The sequence below is a fragment of the Musa acuminata genome, chromosome BXJ1-2 (assembly GCF_036884655.1).
Source record: "Musa acuminata AAA Group cultivar baxijiao chromosome BXJ1-2, Cavendish_Baxijiao_AAA, whole genome shotgun sequence".
Classification (NCBI taxonomy): domain Eukaryota; kingdom Viridiplantae; phylum Streptophyta; class Magnoliopsida; order Zingiberales; family Musaceae; genus Musa; species Musa acuminata.
The window spans coordinates 22,829,508-22,853,784 of NC_088328.1; the positions used below are offsets into that span (position 1 = coordinate 22,829,508).

Consider the following 24,277-nt stretch of genomic DNA (forward strand, 5'->3'; position numbering starts at 1 on the left):
CTAATTCTCTTCCATGAGAATTACTAGCGAGAAGTAGAATCTGTTTGTGTTATTGAAAGTCTTTGTTCTATATAATCGAGGATGTGTTTTTATGAAGCATTAACTCTTGAGTCTTGCAAAATAAAGAAAAGGTTATTGGTATACTGGATTTGGTTCTCTTATAGAGGAAGAAAGTCATGATAACTACAATGTAGTTTGAGCTGACTATTCAGTGATGAATGTTTGAATTAAATTAAATTTATTATGTTTATTATATTTGTTGATGATGAATACATTTAATTTGTTTCATGAATAAATAAATTAAGCAAAAATAAGAAGAGATTATCCAGTGAACAAGATTCTAAATGATCAATGTACGTAGTTTTATTCTCATAAATAAAGAGAATATTTGGTGCTTGTCATCCTTCTCATTTGCCACAATTCTCATCATCCATCCACCAACCAAGCTGACCAATTCAAATATTGTCTCCTCTTGCACCCATGACATATACATATATATTTTTTTGATGAAGCCACTCCATGCCCAAGTTGCTAATGTTGACCACTCTACAGAATAATAATGCCTTTATATTAACCGCCTTAGCTGCCTTTGTAAGAGAACACCCCTACCCAGAGGCTCAACAGCATCAAAAATTGTTACCTGTCTTCCTCCAATAAGTAACACAAGATGTGGGTATTTTCGTAATTGTAGGAAAATGTGGGCATATATATATATATGACCACAAAGATGTGGGTATTTTCGTAATAATGGGATAATAAAGGAGGGAAGTTTGTTAAGATACCATATAAATCCTTGTTAGTTCAAAATAATTACCCGATGATCCACTCGCCGAAGATTCTCCGAGGATAAATACGTCATTTGGGATGGTTAACTCATCTCGTTGTGATGAAATTACTTTTACACCCCCTCCTGCTCCGTCTCTACAAAATGCTCCTTTTTATGGCTTCCCCTCCTGCTCGAAGACCACGAGCCCCCGTCGCCATCTGGCGTGCAGCGCCCGGAAGTCTCTTTTCTGTCTCTCTCTCGGGACTTCGATGGGCTCCGAGCTCACCTACCGCGGCCGCGAAGCCCTGCCGGCGGACGACGCCGGGGCGAACTCCCCCAAGCCCGAAAAGAGGTTCCTTTGCCTGCCCCGCCCGCTCCGATACCTCCTCGGCGAGCAGCGCCTCCTCTTCGTGCTTGTCGGCGTGGCTCTGGCCTCCGTGTTCTTCGTCTTCGCTCCTCCCTACACCGGCCCTTCCACCGCCGGTGCCCACCTCGCGGTGGACCTCGCCCGGTTGTCGTCGATGCCAGCGGTGCATGGCGGGTACCGGATGGCGCTCGAGAGAAGGTTCGTCGGGGGAAGGGTGCCGCTGGGACTGAAGCGGAAGGGGCTCCGCATCGTGGTCACCGGGGGCGCCGGGTTCGTGGGGAGCCATCTGGTGGACCGCTTGATCGAGAGAGGGGACAGCGTCATCGTGGTGGACAACTTCTTCACGGGGCAGAAGGAGAACGTGATGCACCACCTCGGGAACCCCAACTTCGAGCTCATCCGCCATGACGTGGTGGAGCCGCTACTCTTGGAGGTGGATCAGATCTACCACCTTGCGTGTCCGGCGTCGCCAGTCCACTACAAGTTCAATCCTGTGAAGACGATCATATCCTTTTGCTGACCTCTTCCCCAGCTAGATCGCTTTATATATTAGCTATTATAGATTGAGGATTGCTTCTTTTGAATTGGTTCTCGGTTTTCTTTCATGGATTCTCACGAGGCTGCAATTTCTTTCTGTCTTCTAACGTCATTCGAGTTTCGATTCCTTCCATTTGCATATTATCGTCAAGGTTCCTATTCTTTTGGTCCTTTTCTTGGTCTGGTCTTATATCTTCATTGAAAGGTGATTTTTTTTCCCTCTGCTAAAACCATATATTTTGTAATTTTTGATTTGTCATTGACTAAAGTTTGTTTCCTTCAGCTCCATTTGTTGCTGCTGTGGTGGGCATTTGATTCCTTGAAGCAAACAAGATTGATTCTTGTTGGGCTAATTAGCTTGGTCTATACATTTTTCACATCCATTAGAACTCTGTTTGATCAGTGGTTAGAGATTATGAAGCAAATAGAATAAAGGGGTAGAAGAAGGCGCAAGATTTTGCTTGTTGAATGCCTTAATTCATTCAGTCTTTGTTCCGTGAGTTCACAAGACCAATGTTGTGGGAACTCTCAACATGCTGGGCCTGGCCAAGAGAGTAGGAGCCAGATTTCTCCTCACAAGCACCAGTGAGGTTTATGGTGATCCCTTGCAACACCCACAAGTAGAGACCTACTGGGGCAATGTTAATCCCATCGGTATGGCCCTTTCCATCAATCTCTTTTGTGATCCATCTCTTGTTTGCCTCTGAGAAGTCTTCGTCTGGAAATGATGCCTCCTATGGTAGCAACTCCATAATTTGATTGCTTTTTAAAAGGAAGAATTGTTCTAGGTTGGGTTGGAACAAAACATTTGGTGTGGATCGTTTCCAGTGGCTGACTTCACCTGGATGGTGGAACAAAACATGGTATCATATATTGCTTATGTTTCATTTGTGTGTTTGCCAATCACAGGTGTTAGGAGCTGCTACGACGAAGGCAAGCGAACTGCAGAGACTTTGACCATGGATTACCATCGTGGTGCCCAACTTGAGGTCATCGATCGATAACTAAACTGTGTTGCGATAACTTTGTTGTGGAATCAATTTAAAAAAAAAATCATTCTTTTGGGATATTCATGGATTACAGGTGAGAATTGCTCGTATCTTCAACACTTATGGACCTCGGATGTGCATTGATGATGGTCGCGTTGTGAGCAATTTTGTTGCCCAGGTATGATGCGGCTCCTATTATCTACTTATAAATTGTTAGCAAGTAGTTCTGATTATGAATGAGATGCCTTGGTTTGGCATATGAGATGATGTCATTCAAACTTTGATAAAATGATTTAGGCCTTGAGGAAGGAGCCATTGACAGTTTATGGGGATGGAAAGCAAACCAGGAGCTTTCAGTATGTCTCTGATCTGGTAGGTTCCTCTTTCTATATCACTTCTTCTAGTTATTCATTTAGTACCATTTGTTTATTGTTTGTACCTATTGATGAATCTAGCAATACTAGAACATAGGAGATTCCGATCTTGCTGATAATGATGCATGTTCGACCGAAAAGGATCCCTAAGTACCAAAGTTCATGTAGCTGGTAGGGGTGGATCCAGAGAGCATTTGGACATTCAGTTACTACATTCATGTATAGAGACCAAATTACTAGATCTAGAGAGTGAGCCAATATTAAGTTACTCTGTGGGGTCAGTTAAACAACATCATCGTCCATGTTTGAACCCCACAATCATTTTTCAGGAAAAAAAAAAATCCAAAGTTAGACTGTTAGAAGTGAATCCTAATTGTCGATGAGAATGTTTGGAAGAGGAATTGACAATAGTAGGGAACAAATCTTTGACAATCTCATGCTTATTTTGGTGACTTGAAAATTAACCAAGAAAACAAAAAACACAGGTGGAGGGGCTGATTAAGTTGATGGAGGGTGAGAATGTCGGTCCATTCAACCTGGGGAACCCTGGAGAATTCACCATGCTGGAGCTTGCAAAGGTAGTGCAGGATACAATTGACCCCAATGCCAAGATAGAATTCCGACCAAACACAGCAGACGATCCCCACAAGCGCAAACCTGACATCACACGAGCCAAAGAGCTACTTGGCTGGGAACCAAAGGTCTCCCTCAGTGATGGCCTCCCTCTCATGGTCACTGATTTCCGCAAGCGTATCTTTGGTGACCAAGCTGACAACAATCCAACCACCACCGCTGACAGCAGATCCATCTAAAGGGTCGCTCACAATATGCAAAGATGGATCATAAGACTTGCATTTTTGAGTCAAAAGAAGTGAAAGATCAACTTTTGTTTTCATTGTTGTCCTTCAATTCTTCAATGTACTATTATCACCGAGGGCTGAGAAGAGTTAGCTGTGCATTGCACCACTTCCTGTCCCTTAGTCATATGTTTCTCGTCATTATTGTTTGTTTTTCTTTTTCTTTACAGATCGAACCTGGTTTTCATTTTTGTGCTTATGTGAATCGAATACAGGTGTTCAAATGTCATCAGTATTTCTTTGTTTGCAGCTAATATGGCTTGGTTCTGTTCTCTGCTTTGTGATTCGATGGGATAAGTTGATACTGCATATTCCTCAAAGAACAACAGGAAAGACATCTTACCAAGCATAACATGCTTATAAACCAGGAAAGGAAAAAAAAAAAAAAAAGGAAGAGGGAGAACAAATATGAGAGAAAATAACAGAAAAAAATCGTTGGATAAAGAGAATATATTTTGATTCATTTTTGTGCAAGCTAATTATAGATTAACTCATATAATTAGTTATCTTTACCATTTCGATTTTTATACTCTCAAAAATTATATTAGAATATATATTTTCGAAAGTAAAATATTTAATCTTATTTTTCTCATGTCATCGATTCTATTGTCGAAAATATTATATGTACTTAATAGTAAATCGAAATATAATAGAGTCAGTACGTGTTCAGTGGTAAATTCTATAGTATTTGACACGAGGAGAAATAAAATTAAATGTTTTACTTTCATAAGTATAACAATCCCAATATAATTTTTAAAAATAAAAAGATCGAGATAATAAATATTTAATTATAAAAAGTAATATGTAATTAATTGTCTCATGTGCTAATCATTAGAGATATATAAATATCTTTTTATTAAAAAAATAAAAAAAAACCTGATATGAAGATGAATATTGAAGTAATTTCTCAATATTTAGGGGGCTTTTTTCAGCTAATTGACATCTGCATCACCTCTGCTTCAAGTCTGGTATAAAAATGACACACATTCTTCTCTGACCCTTCAAAAATGTGTTTGAAATTAAAGGAGAGAAAGGAAAAATATTCTCCAATAAAAATGAAAGTAGGAGCCCTTTAAGTAATTTCCGAAAATTGAGGAACTTTTCCTGCTAAATCATTTCCTGCATCCTTTGCTTTAATCCTCTCCTTCCACTTTGTTCTCCATCTGCTAAATCACTAGCTTCCCTTTCAACCTGTCTTTTTCGTCATGCAGAAAGCCTAGTTTTTGTGATCCCGACATGGAAAGAAGATCGATATGCGGTTTCATTGATATGTACATACGCGACACAGAGAGAGACTGTGCATTAAAGCTCGGGAATCTCTCTGTACCACGCAACGCAGCCGCCTTAAGCAGGAAGCAAAGCCATGCATGGATTCCTCCCTTCGTCTCCCAGCCGGAGCTTTCTCACGTCTATATCCCCTCGTTCTGGTCCCCTTCCAAGCCAGTCCTTCGAACTCCCCCGCCATGGCCATCACGCACGCAGACCTGTCGTCCCTGAGGACCCCCTGGCGCACTGACATCGGCAACCGGATCGCCCTCTTCCTCGTCCTCCTCTCCGTGCTCTGCGGTCTCTCCGGCTTCGTCCTTTGCCTCGCCGCCGAGGCCTCCCGCTCCGAGGTAACCTCCATGCCAGTCGGATTCCTCGAACAGTTCTTGATTCATGGTGGCGTTTTGTCCACAGGCCACATGGTATCGGTTGAGCGACGGCAGCAGGAGCTACGAGTGCGTCTACACCGGCAGCGGGCGCACGCCGCTGGCTTGCGCCGTGTGCGCGTTCCTCCTGTTCGCGGTGGCGATGTTCGCCGAGCACGCCTACATGATGGTGGCAGTCACGTGTCCCAGCCGCCCGGCACCGGCCGCTTGGCCGCTCCCAGACGATCCACGCACGCTGTCGTCCACCGGTCGATGGCAAACCTGCGCCCTCTTCCTCGCGACCTGGTGAGAACCCATTCGTTTGTTCTCTAGCTGTAGATCTGCTTCGTTCGCTCCTTACAACTCGTGCGAGCGCAGGATCTGCTTCAGCATTGCTGAGGCGCTGCTGCTCATCGGCATCGGCGTGGAGTCCGGCCATGTAAGCCAGTGGAGGCAGCCAAAGCCGGACTGCCATGTGATCAGGCCGGGGCTATTTGCAGCAGCGGGAATCTTCGGGCTGAGCACTGTCCTCCTCGGAGTTGGTCTGTATCTGACGGCGCTGCAGGCGCAGAGACTACACCAGCAAGAGGACAACATGCTGCGAGGCACCGCTCATGTGCATCACCCGCACCCGTTTCCTCCGACGAGCGCACCATAAGCACCGGACACCGCACAAGAAGGAGATCACCAGACCACTCATAAGACTTCGACCTCTGCTTGAGCTTCAGCTTAACTCTTCGTCTTGAATCCATTTTCCGATGGGGTTCTGAACACTAATTTGATCATGTAAATGTGCTGATTAGCTTTGTTGTCGAAGAATTTGAGGCAAAAAAATTGATCTTGTGATGGATGAAAATTGACGTATGCATTAGACTTGAGGGGTTCACACGATCGCGCTCTTATCTCTTATTCCTAACCTTTGGGACGACAATATTACGAGCCGGAATTAGACAATTTCTTTTATCGAATCGGTCGAGCCCGATCGATTTCTCAAGATTATCGGCCCAATTCGGTCGGTCATGGTCGTGGGCCGACCGGACCGGGGCTTTGAGGTCTCATCAAAATCGGCGGCACCAACCGGTCGAACAGCACGTGATTGCGGTCCGTCGCTCCAATAATGTCTTCTCTCGCCTCACCGAATCGAAGTCGAAACCATAGGCGGGAAAACGAAAAGATCCAAATCCCCATCTAGAAAACCCCACCTCACTCTTCGTGTGTCTGAGAGATAGAGAGAGAGAGAGAGAGAGAGAGAGAGAGGGGAGGCGATCGAAGCAGCGAAAGAAGGTAAATCTATCGCAATATTAACTAATTGTTTGAATTGCTTTTCCTTTTTGCTGAATGGATTGATCCAATCCATGGGAGGAAATATATCTGATGGTTTGGGGGTTTCTTGTCGCTTCGGATTTGAAACCCTAATCCATGTTGTTTTTCGATCTTTAGCTCAGAGTGCGTTCTCTTTCATGATCAGTTGTCAATTCATCGGTGAGTAGCATCAAATCTCGAGCAGAATTTCTCTAATTTTCACGGGCATTCGACGCTTGCTGTCTAAGAAAACCGAGGCCATCTTGTGTTGCAGGGGCGGAGTTTTGATAGATATGGCGGTGGACGATTACCACGTGATAGAGCTGGTCGGGGAAGGATCTTTCGGGAAGGTGTACAAAGGAAGACGCAAATACACTAGACAGGTTCGATTTGGTTCCTGCGAGTTCCATTCGGTGAAAGATGATGATGTTTGCAACTAATTGTTCGTTGCCATGGTTCAGACCGTTGCATTGAAATTTATTCTCAAGCATGGGAAAAGCGAGAAGGACATTCACAATTTGAGACAGGAAATCGAGGTACTAATAAACTGCATCGATAAGCATTATTTTTTCTGAGATATTTGTTGGATCGCAGCTATTGCACTTTATTTGTAGTCCCTATTATCCTCTACAACTTGTGTCACCTGTTTATTCTCTTTCTTATTCTTTTACTTTTCACTTACTAGAGAGTCATAAGCCATGTCATGGTAAGTTTACAAGTTAGTAACGAGTCATCAACTTTGTCATCATGATAACTTCTAAATTTTAAACATTGTGAAACCTTCTAAAGATTAAGCTGATATTAACATGGTATTGACCTTGATGCCATGTTAATTTTAAAATTTAAACCATTGCCAAACACATCTAAAGATTAAGGTCTGCAATGCTGCTTAGTAATGCAACGGATGCAGTTGGATAACATTGGAAATGACTTTGATGTGTCTATCAGATGATGGCTGAAACTGATTTCCTAAGAGGTTATAAGTTGCCATGAGATTGCATATGAAAAGTCTTCTACGTTTTAATTCCTTAAACATAGTATTACACACCAAAAGTAAATTAGCTGAACACAGATGATGATTCCTAGTTTGTGATTGCACAATGCTCACTTTTTCAAGGTTGGATCGACATTATGAACAATAGTGTTAAATGAAAAATTCAAATAACTAGTACTCTATAGCTTCCCAAATTTTTTATATTTTATTTATCAATTAGCACCAATTATTTTGCCACTGTACTGGTTTTGATGAACAGTTGTTGATATAATTTCAAATCGAGCAGATACTCCGGAAGTTGAAGCATGAAAATATTATTGAAATGCTCGATGCCTTTGAGACTCCTCAAGAATTTTGTGTTGTTACAGAGTTTGCACAGGTATGGGTTATCAGTAGAACCTTTCATACTTGTTGAAACCGACTCTTGCTTCTTTTAACTATCTTTCTAACCTCTTTTTTCCAAGGGAGAATTGTTTGAGGTTCTTGAGGATGACAAATGTCTCCCAGAAGAACAAGTTCAGGCAATAGCTAAACAACTGGTACTTCTATCTAAAATATGCTGTTATGATTAGATTAATATATTCCATTGTTTTCTTCTTACGGTCTGGTTTACTACAAATATTTTTAGCCTTTAATGAGTAGTAGATTCACTCATCTAATAGTCTTATTGTGAATTTTAGGTAAAAGCATTGTATTACTTGCATTCAAACCGCATCATCCATCGGGATATGAAACCCCAAAATATTCTTATTGGCGCAGGATCTGTTGTTAAGGTTAGTTCTAGTTCAATCTAAAATTGTGTTTGTCACGTTTATTATTGAAATTTGAGTTTTCTCTCATAATTATCTATTGATTGTCCATATAAATTAGCTTGGACAAATTTGAATTGCATGATTCTGTTTTTGAGCATTTTTTGTCAATTCTATGGCTTTCTCCATCATTTCTTCCCTCTTCCACCTTACTTTGACTTTCTCTGTCATGTTGTGGTCTGGGTTTCTCCTTTTGTGTCTCTTTACTGCAGATCTTCCGCCATAGCATTGAAAATTTGAACTTGAGAATATAAAATTGTTTATGAGTTATTAAGCTAATCTATAGAGAATTCTGTGATCAAGTGTCTTAAACCATTTGTCATAAAAGTTGTTTTTCTTGCTTATACTTCTCTACATTGTTGATTTGTTTATTTGCAAATTTCCTCCTTTTTTCATGTCAATTACAGCTTGTCATGTTTTATTTGCTTCTATATTGGGTCTGATCTTTAGTATTTTAATTGGTTATGTATAATGCTTGTTGTCCGAATTGACAGGAGCCTTGTGCATGGATGCCCCCTTTTGTATTAGCTATCCTTTTGTAATTAGTTTGTTATTTTTATTGGCAATCAGTTCAGCACTGACTGATCTGGATTTTCTTTGTAATTTTAGTTTATTTGCTCAGAAACTGTTTGGTTAACTGTTGGTTTTTAGGCTACTTCATGTTTTAAGTTGAACAAATTACTGATTGCTAGTATGAGTATTGATTTCACCTCGAAGAAGTTTTCTTGATATTAAAATCTAATCTAGCATCCCTTTTGAGAAGTTTTAAAATTCAAAGCATGTGTATTATTGAACGTCATTAATTTATATTTATTCATGCTCTAAAAAAATTTTGAAATAAGAAAAATTGTCTGTCATCTTTTACTACCATATTGAGATAAACAATCCTGTAGATTTTTTTTTTTGTTTATTCAGCTTGAGTTGGTTGTTCAACCCATTATTATTTGCTAAAGCATTCTATTGACAGCTTTGTGATTTTGGATTTGCACGAGCAATGTCTGCAAACACTGTAGTCCTTCGTTCTATAAAAGGTAAGCCTTGAGTTATATCTTTGTTAGGTTCAACATTTGGTTGGTGTGTCATGTTAATCAATTCAAAAAGGATTTTTTTGCTAACTCTGTCTTTTTGGATTAAAAATTGGCATCAATGGCACATTCTTCATTGCTGGCTTGATATACATGTATTATTTGCTAACAATATTATCTTTTATACAGCACATGTTGTATATGCTTTTCCAAAAAGTTAGCATGCAAAACACATGGTATCTTATCTAGCTTGTTGGATCCAACAAGATTTTCGAATAAAATGATTTCGCCATCTCTATTTTTTGAGAAGGCATTTAGCTATTTATGTTGGTTGGCTTAACATTTTTTACATCACTTAGCTAATATTCTATTATGATCTAGTTGCGAATATCTCAAGTATAAGCCTACCCTGAATTTCTAGATAATCTATTTGAACTTGTTTGTTTGATTAAAATAATGCTTGTATATTTGTAGGGACACCTCTTTATATGGCTCCAGAATTGGTGAGGGAACAACCTTACAATCACACAGCAGATTTGTGGTCGCTTGGAGTAATTTTGTATGTCTTATTTCCGTTAAAGCTCTGGAGTAATATTTGCTGTCTTTTTTTGTTAGCCTTGAATTGTACATTTAGAAAGAGACTTTTCTCGTTTGGTTGCAGCCATTCATAAACCAATGAATCTTGAGGATCTAAAGTTTTGCAAATTTTAGCTATTTGTTTTTCTTTATGGTGGTATAAATAAATGAATTAACTGTTACTAGTCATACCAGCAATATGCTGCCATGATATTGTTGGCCAATATGGTATGGCACAGCGTTTGTTTTAGCCCGTACTGGTCAGAGATATGCAGAAAGAGGTGTTAGCGCATCTTAATCATGACACAGTTTATGCCAATACCTCATTAACATTGCTAGGATACTTTTCAAGGTAATCAAAACTCTGAGGTCACCTTGATATTTGTGTTTATGTTTCAATTTCTTTGATGCCTTAGTCATCTATTTGATTTGACAACATTCTATTTCTTGTTTTAGGCTTATATTGATGAATGATCACTCTTATGACTAATGTTTATTGTGCATTTAATGTGATCTCAACATGACCCAATGGTGTTAACTGTTAACAATATTCATTTTCTTGTTTAAGACTTACATTAATTAATTATCACTCTTATGATGTATGTGGTGCCACTATGAAATCCCTTATTTTGTACAATATGAAGTCATGCACTGATGTCTTGTTGCTGATGTCTACTACATTTTAATGATAGATTCAAATCTCTTTTATTCTTAGTTTGTTTTAGTCATTATCAGTATGTGTCATCAAATATTTATTGACTTCCAATGATCTAAATTTCTTGTTGTGAAAAAATTTCTTAGGTATGAACTCTTTGTTGGCCAGCCTCCATTTTACACAAATTCAGTGTATGCATTAATTCGTCATATAGTTAAAGTGAGTTTGCTTCTTTTATTCCATTTTGCCATTTTAGAATCTTATGTTATACATATGATCTAATTTTCTAATTTTCTGGCTTATGAAAGGATCCAGTGAAATATCCTGAAAATATGAGTGCAAATTTTAAAAGCTTCTTGAAGGGTTTACTTAACAAGGTCCCACTTTGCTGTTTTGCCTAATGAAGCTATCAATTGTTTATCATATCTGCATCAACTTACACTTTTGTGGATATTACTGCTCGCAGGTACCTCAAAATAGATTAACTTGGCCAGCATTGTTGGAGCACCCATTTGTAAAAGAACGCTCAGATGAGCTAGAAGCCAGAGTTAGTTTTCTTACTTCCAATCTGGGAGCTGATGCTGAGGTTTTTCACATAATGTCTTTATATGGCCATTTTGTATTCCTATATTTACATAGAAATCATTTATGTTCCAGAAAACTGTTGCTGCTGCTGATGCAGTTACTGGATCTGAGATTGTTGGATTGACAGAGAGGATCATCAAACCTTCTGATCTCGTAGCTGCCAATTTGGGGGGTATGATGATCTAATGTCTTTAAAACTCCTTTTTGTACTCACTTAATTGCGCAAGTCCATGTTATATTAGGTATATGATTCTCTTTGTGACAGTGAAAGACAATTCTATTACTGAGAGCAACAAAGAAGGGAGCAACAACACCAAATTCAGTGCTCCTTCGACAATTCCTGACAGCCAAGAGCACGCATCTTCTATGGACGTGTTAGATCATGCTCCTTCATCAGGTTTGGCAAACAGTAATAAAATTGAAAACTTGTTGTTATTTTGAGCATTTTCTCTAATATACATGCATTTAGACACACATTTTACAAAAGTATGCATGTGCTTTGTTTTAAGGAGCTCCTTAAGTGAATTAATATGAACAGGTAAAATTCTAATTGCTTAATAGCCCATGTGTTATATCATAAATATTGTAATACTAAATCAACTATAAAGCGGAGGAAGTAACTTCATATGCAATGACATATTTGTGTCATGAAGATTGCTTGTGGTCACCCATAAATGTGGTTGCATTGTCTGCTGCCAAAAATAACCATAACAAGGGTGAAATATAACTAACTCCCATGTGCCATTGCATATTCATGCTCATGCAGAGTTCATTCAGCCGACCAACCACATGCGGGAACATAATCTGCTATCACATTAATATTGCATGTTGAGCCCAAATGTATCTTCTATGAGGTATACATGATTGCATCTGCATGTGTGGCCACAGAGATTGACTCTTTGGAACATTGTGCCTCCAGGTAAATGGTGTCATAAACCCTGGCAAATTTCTTATTTATTTGATACACAGAAACATTAAGAATCCTGTTTTTCATGATAGAATTTCCTGGTGTAGTATCTTAGAGCTGATATCCAAAACATGCTAGTATTTTGTTGTAGCTAGCCTATGGGTATCATTCTTAGGAATTGTGTTTCTAAAATGCCAATAGACTGAGTTCAATCAGTCCCAGAGGACAATGAAGTCTGAAGTGGGTTTAAGGCCTGAATTGAATACATAAAAGTTGACTGAAATCTGTGAGCTGACTTGAGTCCAGCTATGGAAATCTTTTCAGAGAAACAACTTCTTAATTCCATGACTTATGCCAAACCAAACATATCTAGAACAAAGAAGGTTGATTTTAGAAGTACTCTAGGAGCTTTCTTGCAACTTTTATTGGGATCAATTGGTCAAACTGGGAATATATGGTGTATCATGGGTGCACATGGTACTAGTGTCATGTTTTAGAACACAATAATTGTTTCTTATGTGATTTTAGTATCTTTGACACCTGGCTGTTTTCAGACAATCATGTTTTGGACGCTTTGGAAAAAGGTTCACGTACAGTAAAAGGTGCAAAAAATATTAGTCAAGATAGTGAAGCTTTATCAGCTGTTTTACAACCACTGCAAACCTGCTCCCAGAGATCTGCCAGTTCTTTCGGGTAAATCCAATCTTCATGTGTATTTGCATACTTTGCAGGCATGAATATTACTTTTTTTAAGAATGCAAATATTGGCAAATTATGTTATACATCAATAATTTTGATTTCCAAACTTGTAAATTTTCATGTATAAGAACATGTATTGGTCATCTTGTAAATTTTAGTATTCTCTGTTATTATTTGTTTAATAGTCCTGCAGTTGTTTAATACATCAATAAATTTTAATGTATTTTCCTTTATTGTAATTAATTTTCCTAATTCCTAGTAACTCTAATGTATTTATTATCACTTGTTTTGTGCTAATGAATCCGTATTTGTTTTTTTATAATTTCACAGGAATCCTAAGATGGATACTGTAAGCCAGTCCTTCAGAATTCTCACAAATTTAATTGCTGCTGGGACACTTCAATCATCTCCAGCTTTGGATAGCATAACATGTGTGCTTCTTGAATTCACAGCTGCCATTGCCAAAATGAAGATTAGTGATGCTCAAGGCTTAATCATCAAGGTCTTTTTGAACCCTATTAAGACTATAAATTCTTTCAACTTAACTGCAACTATAGCGTCCTTATAGGAGGTTCTATGGTAGCAAGAAGTTTTACATTTTATGGTTGTAGACCTGTAGTAGCATTTTGGTGTGTGCAGTTTATCTTTATCTATAATCATTTTAGGATAGAATCTTTTGGACTGAATTTTACTGTTTAATGACCTTGCAGAGTCTTTCAATATTAAAAAAGTTGCTGGAACTTAGCAGAGGTGAAATTTACAATTCTTATTGCAGGCACTGGAGTGCTTTAGTTGAGCTTTATTCACAGGTAATTTCTTTATGTCCAGCAGAACTTGTTTATTGGTCCTTGGTATTATCCTTATAATTCTTTTCTGTAGATTCTGGCATCAACAACTGATGCATCTGGAAGGATCCACTATGAATGTACTGCATGCATTGCTGTTATGCTGTCTCAGATTGCAATGGGGCTAAAGCAATCCATGTCATCTGAAAGCTCAAAGCCAATGGAAAAATCTTTTTTCCAGATAGTTGATTATGCTAGTGCATCTGAAATTTTGGGGCTTTTGCTTGAATGCTTAACTACTTCTGGGACAAGTCTCATATCAGGGTCTTCTAATATGGTGCCAGCTGCATGTGAATCATGCAAGGCCATTTGGTATCTTATTAATTTAGCAGAGATTATTTCTGCAAAAGAGCAAGCTTATGCTTTCCCATTAGTTTATTCACGAAGGCATCCTTCATTGCAGCCTGATATGGTCGAAAAAGAACAAAGTTTACGACTTCACCCAGAGCCAGTTAAAATTATTGAGATAGTTGTGAATAATTTTCTTGAATCGAAAGAAATTCAAGTAGCCATTTACTACTGCTTTCACAATGGTCTAGAGTCTGCATTATATGCTGCTCTTCAGGTATCTTCTCTCTTGCTAAATTTTTGCATCAATTTGTTGCCTTTAAATTTTTTACATCAATGTGATTTTAAATTAACCTAATATTTGAGATAATCTATGACTATATGTTCATAAGAAGTTTTGTATTTGTCATTCTTTCTTTTGACAAACCCTTGAAAACCACCTGGACTTAGTTTTAGACAGTTTTATGATTCATGAGAGAAAATCAAACATTTTTACAAATAACTTGTGTGTTTGGATCAGTAAAGCTGATAATTTACTTTATAAAACTTCTAAGATTTGGTCAAGATCTTGACCCATATGTTACTTATAACAGCTTTATTTTTTCAGCTTATGTCAAGGATTTGTCTGTTGAACACTTCTGCATGCAATGTGCTCTGTGGCTTACCAAATTCATCAATTACTGTTACTGAAACAGATGTGAGTGGAGATGGAACTATCGTGTCTGATATGTTTTCCTTGTTATCTTTATGTGCTTCATATTTAAACAAAGATTCAGGAGAAAAATGTAATCAGAAATGTAAGCTTTCTAACCCCCGTGGGTTGGTTGTACATTGTTGCATTGCTTTGGCAACGATTGCTGATCGTTTGAGAGTAATGGGAAAATGTTCTGCAGTATATATTCTTTCTAATTCTCAGAAAAAGCAGCGAACACGGCTTTCAGTTCTTGCACATCTTTCTTTGACTGATGATGCTGTGACAAGTTCCATTCAACCTCACTGTGCATCAGCAATGCTGGCTTTATCATCAGTTCTATCTCTTGAAAGTGGCGTGCATGGGAACTCTATCTCTGAACACACACTAGCTCTGTTGCCTTCAATGGCAACACTGCGCAACCTACTTAAGCTTTGCCTGTCTGATAACAATGAGATGAAATCTTGTGATGTGCTCTTAAGGCGGCTTGGACTCGATGATGCTTGCCTCGGCTTGTTAAAAATGAGGCTTTTGTGGGGAGGCCCTCTGGGTATTCAACAAGCATGTTCCAATGGCATTCCTCAGCTTCTCGTAAATATGTTGGCAGATGGGCTTATAAAAGATCCACTGAATGAAAAAGATTGCACGAGTGGTAGAGTCGGATTATCTCCGACAGGACTTATTTGGGCACTTTCTTCCTTGTGTTGCTGCCTCACTGGTGGAATCTTCCATGAGATTTTGTTTAGAAGAGAACACGTGAAGCTCATAATTGACATGATATCTGATGTGCATCTAATGGCACTCAACGTTTGGGAGGGACTTGCTGGTGGACATTCTGGAATTAGAGATCTAATAAACACAGTAGTTGATCTATTGGCATTTCCCTTTGTTGCAGTGCAGAGCTCCCCCAATATGCCATCGACATCAGCATCGATTAACAGTGGCTTTCTCTTGAATACCGGTTCACCTGGTGGAAGACTTGCTATGGAAAATAAGGATATGGTCAAAGCTATTGGGAACAACATGCCTCACTATGTTCAAGTTCTTATAGAGGTTAGACATAAAGTCTTCATAATTCTTCTTCTTGCTGTTTGTCACAGTTTTTCAACCATCTTTATTCTTTCTCATTTGCAGGTCAGTTTTCCTGGACGCATTCTTTGCAGCTTGGACTATGTTGACTTGAAATATGTGTCAAGGCCCATTGCCATTGTGGCAAAAATGGTTGGGTATCGACCCTTGGCATTGCAACTTGTTAGGGAAGGTTTATTATCTCCAAACAGAGTACGGAGGCTGCTTAGTGTATCCATTCCAAAGGAAGCTATGCTCGACTTTCTAATGATAATATCTGACCTTGCCCGGATGTCAAAGGTACAATATTTAGGACATGCTACTGCAACATAAACATTATGAATGATATATTTCTCTCATTTGTTTTAGATTGAACATATTTGTTGTTATGTATTTTCTCTTTGATATTTTCATTAGATGATTCAGTGTGGAAACAAGGAGCTTTTCTCTAAGCCAACTGAGATTGTATTGTACATTTCATTCGACAGACATGGGCTTCAGCAGTATTTGCCGTGTCAGCAAAGTTTCTTTGGTTTAACAATAACTTATCATGAAAAGTGCATGGATGCAGGACTTTTATGAACCCATTAGCAAAGCTGGTATGCTGGAGTTCCTCAAGGACTTTCTAAGTAGTGATTGTGCTGATGTACGTGCAAAAGCTTGTAGTGCCATTGGAAACATGTGTCGGCACAGTCCCTACTTCTACAGCTCACTCGTAAGATTATGACCAAGTTTGTCTTTCAATCATCTTTTCCATTGGTGTGTTAATTGTATATCTTGCATGTTCTTCTGCAGGCAACACATAGGGTCATTGATCTCTTGATCGATAGATGTGCTGACCCAGACAAACGTACTAGGAAGTTTGCTTGTTTCGCTGTAAGTTACTGGAGTAGTTCTAAATTTCTAATTTCATACTCGACATCATTGTCTAAAATGATGCACAAAGAAGTTGACTGGGCATTGTAAGATTCTCGTTATTGTTGGTCATATGGTGCATCTGATGCTGATTAGCATTTGAAGGTATTTGGTGGCACCCAGAGTTTGACTGGGCATTTTTTTCTAAGATCCTGCTGCAAGAGGAAGAGTACAGAATTCCTTTTGTATACTGATCTCAAGTTGCCACAGTTTTCCATCTTTATCCTGCTATTTTCATTTTCTTACTACATTAAGGACATTTTCTGTCATCTGTTTAGCTTAAGCCCACCTTTGTATTTCTCAGGTTGGGAATGCTGCATACCACAATGATGTTCTCTATGAAGAGCTTAGAAGATGCATACCTCAACTGACAAAGCTTCTACTCTCGGCCGAAGAAGATAAAACCAAAGTCAATGCTGCTGGTGCACTAAGCAACCTTGTTCGAAATTCCAATGCCCTCTGTGAAGACATCATATCCCAGGGTGCCATGCAGGTGCGCCAACATAACTGTATACACCTGTGAATTTTAGCGAACCTGATCTGGAATTTAGGATTGATTCCTTGGGACACCCTAGTGCTGCCCTGTCTCCGCAATTTGGTTTAGTAGCTCATCTATGATATGAACATTCTGTTTCTACCCTTTTTTAACCTCTCATTAACTATCTTTTCTCATTCAGGCATTACTAGAGCTGGTTAGTAACTATTCTGCCAAAGCACTAAGCCCTAGTAGAGGGCAAACTCAAAATGAGTCCCCCCTTAAGATCGTTCTCTTTGCTTTGCGTAAAATGTGCGACCATGCTGTTTGCAGACGCTTCCTTCGATCATCTGAGCTATTTCCTCTCCTTGCTCAGCTAAAGAGATCGCCAGACCCAACAGTTGCAGAATATGTGTCGGTCATCACAAGCAAAGCTGCCCAAACATGAGTAGTGCCATTTTCCTTACGTTCTTTGTTTCGACATGCATTATCTCATGCAAAGAAATGGACTTGTTGCTTAATTATCCTTAAGCTGAGTGTCTTTATCGACAACCAGAATGGGATTACTGTTTGTATATTAGACAAGCATATTAATGGCAATGAAGATATATGGGCTTCAGAACATGCCACGAGGCGATAAACAGTGGCCTTGATCTCACTGTTTGACCCAGGCATCATTCTGTTTATATTCTTGGCTATGTATATGGCTCCACGTTGATGAACATTGATACAAATTGATGTACTTGCAACATATTACAGGAACTGGATTGGGATTCTGATTTACCTGTGGTAGACTATTACTGCTTATTTGTCTTCTGACGAGCCACTGTTATTCTGGCAGCTGTACGATCACCTCTTTCTTGCTTCTCATGCTGACACAACTAATGGATTATTGCTGTTTCGTCCGCCCAGGTTCTACTCGTAGGTGCGGCCCTCGTCGGTCTCGGGGTTGTCTGCCTTAAGCTTGTCCCTGGCGTGGCTGGCCGCGGCGCTCAGCTCCTCCACCTCGTCCCATGCCGCGGCGCACTCCCCGCTCGCCGCGTCCTCTGCGCACGTCTCCTGCGCGTTCTTGATGCTCTCCACCACCTTCTCTGATATGTTGGGCGGCGTGGGCGGCGAGCTTGCAACGGGCGCCAACCGACGATAGGACGCCCGGCGGCCATTGTACTGCGGGCCGCCGACCTTGAGCTTGTCCCTGGCGTGGCTGGCCGCCGCACTCAGCTCCTCCACCTCGTCCCACGCCGCGGCGCACTCCCCGCTCGCAGCGTCCTCCGCGCATGTCTCCTCCGCGTTTCTGATGCTCTCTGCCACCTTCGCCGACATGTTCGGCGGCGTGGAGGGCAAGCTTGTGACGATCGCAAACCCATGGGAGGACGCCCGGCGGCCGCTGAACCGTAAAAGAATGAGCTGTCCTTTAGTCCCCCTTGGCTTGGGGAGCTCTGCCTTCACGGAGACGGCCCTCCTGGCAGAGATGCCTGCACCGGCGAATGCTGTTGCCATGGGTTGACTTGCCACCTCGTGACAGCTGTTGTAGGCGGTATGACGAAGCGAGGGCTGGCGTGCAAAGCGATGGCGCAAACGGCAGGGGAATGCGGACACTTCAATCGTTTCACAAGCCTCGGAGGACACGCCGTGCTTATCCTCTTTGTGGCCATCAAGACAGTTCCCACACCGGGGGTTGATAAGACGTCGCCACTCCCATGGGTGGGTCGGTGGGTCCCGCTGACCATCTCGAGTCACTAGTTAACCAGGTTGAGCAGGTAAGGAAAAATACATATCGCTAACGTTGCAATCGCAAGCAGAGAATTAATGGACAAAAACTATATATATATATATATATATATATATATATATATATATATATATATATATATATATATATATATATATATATATATATATATATATATATATATATATATATCCCTCCGGCTAACATAAATCCAAAATACTGCCTGAATAATGTAGTATTACAAAAAATTTAATGTTCATCTGCCCATGTTCAGCAGGAAATACAATAACTGCAGATGCAAATATTCCAAAGAAGCAGTTCAACATGCTGTTACTGAGAGATCTCCAGCATGCTTTTGAGGAAGAGGGCAAGTTCCGGCCATCTTCACCCACCATATCTGTATCTGAGAGATTTTGGTGGCTCTTCTTCCATAATTCCTGATCCAGTTGAGGTCAGGTATTGGCGGATACTCGTTTTGCGGTCACTGATGAAGGTATGATCCAAGAAATTCTCATAAGCTGCTTCCCCAAGATTTCTTGCTGCCAAAACACTGCATAATTATGTCAGTTTTCATGCAAATACTAAATATGAAATCGCTTGCAGTTTATAGTCAGCAACTCGTAATAGTAACCACATTATTCTAACGAGTTCTCCATGAAATTGCTTCCACTTAATTCTGAGGTCATGTATCATCTTACACATGGTACATTTTTATCGAGGATTGGAATAATAAGAAACTGTGAGGAAGAATAACAAAGACAAATGACCCTTGAAAGGCTATTATGCTAAACTGATTATGCTTATTGTTTTCACTTTAACAATAAAACCATATACTGCAATGCATAGATGTGTAATAGAGAGTACATTTAGATTGAAACAATATTGGATATGCGCAAGTATTGAATAAGGATCTTAGGCAACTATAGAAAAGTTCTATAGTTAGAGGAACATTTAGCTCTCATAAGCTCTCATTTAGAGTACATTTCATAAGCTCTCAGTTAGGACCATTTAGCTTCAGCATGATCTCATGGAAAAGTTCAGAGCCCTCCCTTGATTCTAGAGAACTGAAGGCCCTAAAAGTTCCAGCTATAACAAGATGTCTTTCCAGGAGAGTTGATTTGGGAACATGGAGACTAGATGAGATATAAAAGTTCATCTTGCATATCATGTTCCGTTTGCCAAGACGTTTAAGATATCATACGATGATCTCCTTGACATGATGGCATGGTTCCAAGTTGTTCAACTGCTATATTGTCCCCTATGTAGGGATCAGCTTCCTTTAAGCCCAGTTAATTTTCTTTTCCTACGAGACTTTGGCTGATCAAGTTGTGCCATCGGAGATTGACAAATCTGCCAACACAAAATTAGGTTTTGGTCCATTCAAGCTAGTAAGTTCATGTTTTATTCCAGATCTTTCAGTGAAAGGCATATTTGTAAGATCAAATGTCGACTGCCCCTAATCATATAATACTGATTTTAAGTTTGCAAAGAAAATATAAACTTCCTAATAATCTCATAAAACCATATGTAACAGCGGACGCCGTCAACTATCCTGATTTCAGAATGTTATCTTCACACATGCTGTGCCTCTGAAACAACTTTTAGCTATAGAATTAGAACAAAAAAGAATGTTACAATTCATTTCCTTTTCTTAGGTATCTCGACGACATTGCAAAAAAGAAAACAAAAACAAAAAAAGAGAAAATAACTAAGTCATTTTGTTCATCACTAGTGCCAACTATCCCTCAAAAGTCATCATCATGGACAATGATGACAGCATAACACTATAACCTACTTTGAAAATAAAGCACATATGTATAACAAAGAAAAGATAAAAGAACTAATCCTTACCAATGCCTAAGATAAATGCGACAAGGCAAAATATCATCTCGCCATATTTTTTGTATGTTATATCGTCCGTAATGCTGGAAAAAAATGTCTTTGTTGCCTGCAGAGGAGGAAATAGCAGCATGAACTAATAACTAAAGAGTAGAATCAAATAATTTATCAAATTTAATTAGACATCTGCCAGTAGGAGATATCTTCTGAATGGCAATTAAAATTGCAGAGGTATCATCTAAGATCTCAATGAACTAGGAAATTCACACGAATGCTTGTGGAAGAAGTTCCTGACTCAGTTATCTAGGACTTCCTATCAGTCTCTCAGTTCCTGACTCAATTATCTTAGGCCGAGATAAGTCTCTCTTTCATCTATCCATACAGACTAGCCCAAGATGCATGAACTGTTACAATCCAAAAAAATTTGTGTACAAAGATTACTACAAGATTAGTAATGGGTAATTCAGATAGATGATATTCTATCATTGGATGTATCCTTCTGCTAGAAGCTTTGCCATGCACTTCTATAAATGTTAGGTTTCAGGACCTGCATAAGCAAACAAGAAGTACTATGCTTCTAAAGGACAGAATCACCACCTTTGCATCTAATCTGAAAATACTCTTCATCGCTGTAGCGAGCACAAACGACCTGAATCATCCATGAACTGCAATTTGTTAGCCCGACCAATCAAACTGTAGTTGAGCAAATAGAAGCATGACGCATAATTGCAGCCAGAGATAACTCAGTTCCTGGCACACTCACAGCAGGACTGGTAAAAGGAATCCCATCCAAACCTTCAGGAACCACCTGCCCAACCAAACGAAAAGGATTAGCAATTGTTTCTCGATGGTAATTAAACACCAAAACAAGCAAATGATCAAGCAAGACAGTGACTCACTGCTAAGAATCTGAATTCATTCTCCCTCTCAATGAAGGCAGGAACCTGCAAAGCTCATTGGACTCATCACAAGTTGAAAGGATCGATTTCAATGTGTTTCCCCAAAAAAGGTCAACACTTTGTCATGGGCAATCAAATATAAGGCGAAGTATAGAACTCACCTCTTCACTCTTGATCTCAAAGACAGTCGCTATAAGGAATTCCCCCTCGCATGGCTCCACACTCAAGCTGGAGACCTCCTGAAACCATCTCATATCACCAATTAGAGCAAAGAAGCAGCCTTTGAAGCTCATAAATTCCTAAAACCACTAATTCGAAGGAACTCAATTCTTACCCCCGTCTCCTCGTTGGCAATGCCACGCTCGAAAAAGATCGGCGCAACGTGAGCAAAGACGCGCCGGAACCCACGAAGCACCGCAACCCGAAAGTTCTTGAGATCGGGGAAAGTGCTCCTCGCGCTCCTCTCTGCCGCAGGAAGAGACCGATCAAGGGGATCGGGGCGTCAGAAAGACGAAGGAGAGGAAGGGGGAGAGGCGGTGAGGGTTACCGGATAGGAGAGACCCAAAGCCTACCACGGAGAGGTAGCCATCGGGGTCGACGAGGGCATCGAAGTCGGGGGCATCGTGTAGCTCCGCGAGGCTGGCAGGAGTCGAGGAGGAGCCCGGATACGCCATAAGGACGGCGACGTCGCGGAGGGGCGAGTGCGCACGGCGGCTGAGATAGGGCGGTGCGGCCACCGGAGGTGATCGGACGGGCGGGCAAAGGGGTGGGAGGAGGCAGGGGCGAGAGGAGAGGATCAGGCGGCCGTTGGATCTCGATCGTACGGTGATAGATGAGGTGACGAAGGGTCGTAGGGGAGCCAAGGCCTGCATTGGCGCTGTATGTTATCAGCTGTTTGTTACCGGGTTTATGAAGACCCGTTACACAGTGCCATAACGGGAAGCTTCAGAACCGGTTTAATTAATATAACGGTCACAATGATTGGGCGTGTTAGCGAGTTTAAGAAGCATTGAAGTGAACTCCATTTCGTACACCACTTAAAAATCATTTCCTAAAGCTTTAGAATTCCTTTGGCAACTAAAATCAGCTCTTTTTTCTCTCTTTATAATTCTTTTACTATTTTGTAGAAATTGTCCAGGCCAATTATCTTTAGGAACTTTAAGATTAAATATGCCTATTGACTACAAATTCAACTCCAACTATTTTTAGTTAAGTTCATCAATTTTTTTTTCCACACCCTATCTAAGATAATTGTTATGATCGGGTCGACATTAAGAGGGGGGGGGTGAATCAGTGTAGCGGTAAAATCATGTCTTCAAAAACTTCGTTTTGATAAAATCGGTTTCCGACGTAAAATTGTTTCGTAAATATCTTAACTTGAAACACGTTCGTAAATGTGTGCAGCAAAAGTAACGAGGAAGTAAAGCACGTATGGTGGTTTGCAGTAAGGTAAATGCAAGAATAAAATATAAACCAGAGGACACGACAGTTTTAGAGTAGTTCGGTCAACGTGACCTACATCCACTTTCGGCTTCCTCCGACGACGATGTCACCGGCGTCCACTAGAGACCTTCCTTCAATAGGCGAAGGCCAATTACCTTTTACAACTCAATTATCCTTTTATCGGGTTTAGGAGATAACTCTTACACCCCCACTCACTCCTCTCTCAATCTATTCTAACACTTAAAACTTTGAGAGGGCTCACATAAGATTGTAGCAGTGTTTCTATACTTTTTTACTCTCAATACTTGTGTGTTTTAACCAGGGATGAGAGGGATATTTATAGGCTTCAAGTTGATTTAAACTTGGAGCCTAAAACTCTCCCATCCCGGGTTCCCCGGGCACGGGCGATACTACCGCCTGCGCTGGGCGGTACCACCGCCCAGTGTCAGTTTGACGCTGACACTGCCCTGGGCGGTAGTACCGCACAAGTCTGGCGGTACTGATAGCATATAAGATTTCCAACTATATGAGGAAATCTCTCTACTCTGTTGAGGGAAATCCTCTATTCTATTGAGGAAAATCCTCCCTCCCAATCTGTATAAATAAGAGAGGGACATGTTAATATATTCAAGCTAAAGCTTCTTCAATATAATTTTCTTCTTTCTATTTCATTTCCATCATGGTATCAGAGTCGCTTGCCTATAGCAAGCTCTCTTCTCGCTGCCGACTCATCACTGTTACTTCTCCACCTTCGGCGGCAAAAGAAAAGGCTTTCTACTACTGCTTTTTCGTCGTCAGGCCGTCGGTGCGACAAATCTTTCCTCCTCGGCGAACGACAACTGTATTCTCCACTACCACTCTATGCCAACGTCCGTTCCCGTCCGCTGTGGCATCTCTAGTGCTGCGCTCACCAACACTGCCCCACCTTTCCTCCTTTGTTGTAGCTTTCTTCTCTATTGTAGCATTGCTGCAGCTTCCTCCCCTGTTGCAGCTTCCTCCTTTGATGCAC

The 24,277-nt window shown here is 40.4% G+C and overlaps 5 protein-coding genes across 10 annotated transcripts; 3 read left to right on the forward strand and 2 right to left on the reverse strand.

Annotated features, from left to right (window-relative positions):
- The first annotated feature begins 847 nt into the window (after positions 1-847).
- LOC103976140 (UDP-glucuronic acid decarboxylase 2) lies at positions 848-4,125 on the forward strand. The gene is made up of 6 exons (XM_009391342.3): positions 848-1,638; positions 2,177-2,324; positions 2,580-2,659; positions 2,754-2,837; positions 2,957-3,031; positions 3,519-4,125. The coding sequence occupies exons 1-6, from the start codon at positions 865-867 to the stop codon at positions 3,843-3,845; spliced, it is 1,488 nt and encodes a 495-aa protein (XP_009389617.2). The 5' UTR covers positions 848-864; the 3' UTR covers positions 3,846-4,125.
- Positions 4,126-5,267: 1,142 nt separating this feature from the next.
- Positions 5,268-6,329, forward strand: LOC103976139 (uncharacterized). Its single transcript, XM_009391341.3, has 3 exons — positions 5,268-5,506; positions 5,571-5,827; positions 5,900-6,329. Exons 1-3 carry the CDS (start codon positions 5,354-5,356, stop codon positions 6,177-6,179), a joined length of 690 nt encoding a protein of 229 aa, XP_009389616.1. The 5' UTR covers positions 5,268-5,353; the 3' UTR covers positions 6,180-6,329.
- A 327-nt stretch (positions 6,330-6,656) lies between these two features.
- LOC135582195 (serine/threonine-protein kinase TIO-like) lies at positions 6,657-18,041 on the forward strand. Of its 6 annotated transcripts, XM_065093719.1 has the most exons (25): positions 6,672-6,805; positions 6,962-7,003; positions 7,098-7,206; positions 7,285-7,359; positions 8,104-8,196; positions 8,282-8,356; positions 8,498-8,590; positions 9,594-9,657; positions 10,126-10,210; positions 11,029-11,101; positions 11,191-11,259; positions 11,349-11,468; positions 11,540-11,639; positions 11,733-11,864; positions 12,929-13,067; positions 13,404-13,575; positions 13,784-13,882; positions 13,953-14,483; positions 14,814-15,950; positions 16,032-16,265; positions 16,537-16,680; positions 16,761-16,841; positions 17,185-17,373; positions 17,558-17,572; positions 17,689-18,041. In XM_065093719.1, exons 3-25 carry the CDS (start codon positions 7,117-7,119, stop codon positions 17,707-17,709), a joined length of 3,831 nt encoding a protein of 1,276 aa, XP_064949791.1. In that variant the 5' UTR covers positions 6,672-6,805; positions 6,962-7,003; positions 7,098-7,116; the 3' UTR covers positions 17,710-18,041. The 6 variants fall into 6 exon arrangements, with proteins under 6 accessions (XP_064949780.1, XP_064949791.1, XP_064949763.1 ...); XM_065093691.1 differs by having other exon boundaries at positions 17,558-18,041; XM_065093724.1 differs by lacking the exon at positions 17,558-17,572.
- A 10-nt stretch (positions 18,042-18,051) lies between these two features.
- On the reverse strand, positions 18,052-19,096 carry LOC103976138 (calvin cycle protein CP12-2, chloroplastic). Its single transcript, XM_009391340.3, has one exon. The coding sequence runs from the start codon at positions 18,853-18,855 to the stop codon at positions 18,271-18,273; it is 585 nt and encodes a 194-aa protein (XP_009389615.2). The 5' UTR covers positions 18,856-19,096; the 3' UTR covers positions 18,052-18,270.
- A 197-nt stretch (positions 19,097-19,293) lies between these two features.
- LOC135599058 (uncharacterized) lies at positions 19,294-22,691 on the reverse strand. The gene is made up of 8 exons (XM_065093741.1): positions 22,373-22,691; positions 22,160-22,290; positions 21,987-22,064; positions 21,826-21,870; positions 21,690-21,734; positions 21,524-21,575; positions 20,939-21,035; positions 19,294-19,637 (listed from the first exon to the last, which is right to left on the reverse strand). Exons 1-8 carry the CDS (start codon positions 22,497-22,499, stop codon positions 19,472-19,474), a joined length of 741 nt encoding a protein of 246 aa, XP_064949813.1. The 5' UTR covers positions 22,500-22,691; the 3' UTR covers positions 19,294-19,471.
- Between the last annotated feature and the right edge of the window lie 1,586 nt (positions 22,692-24,277).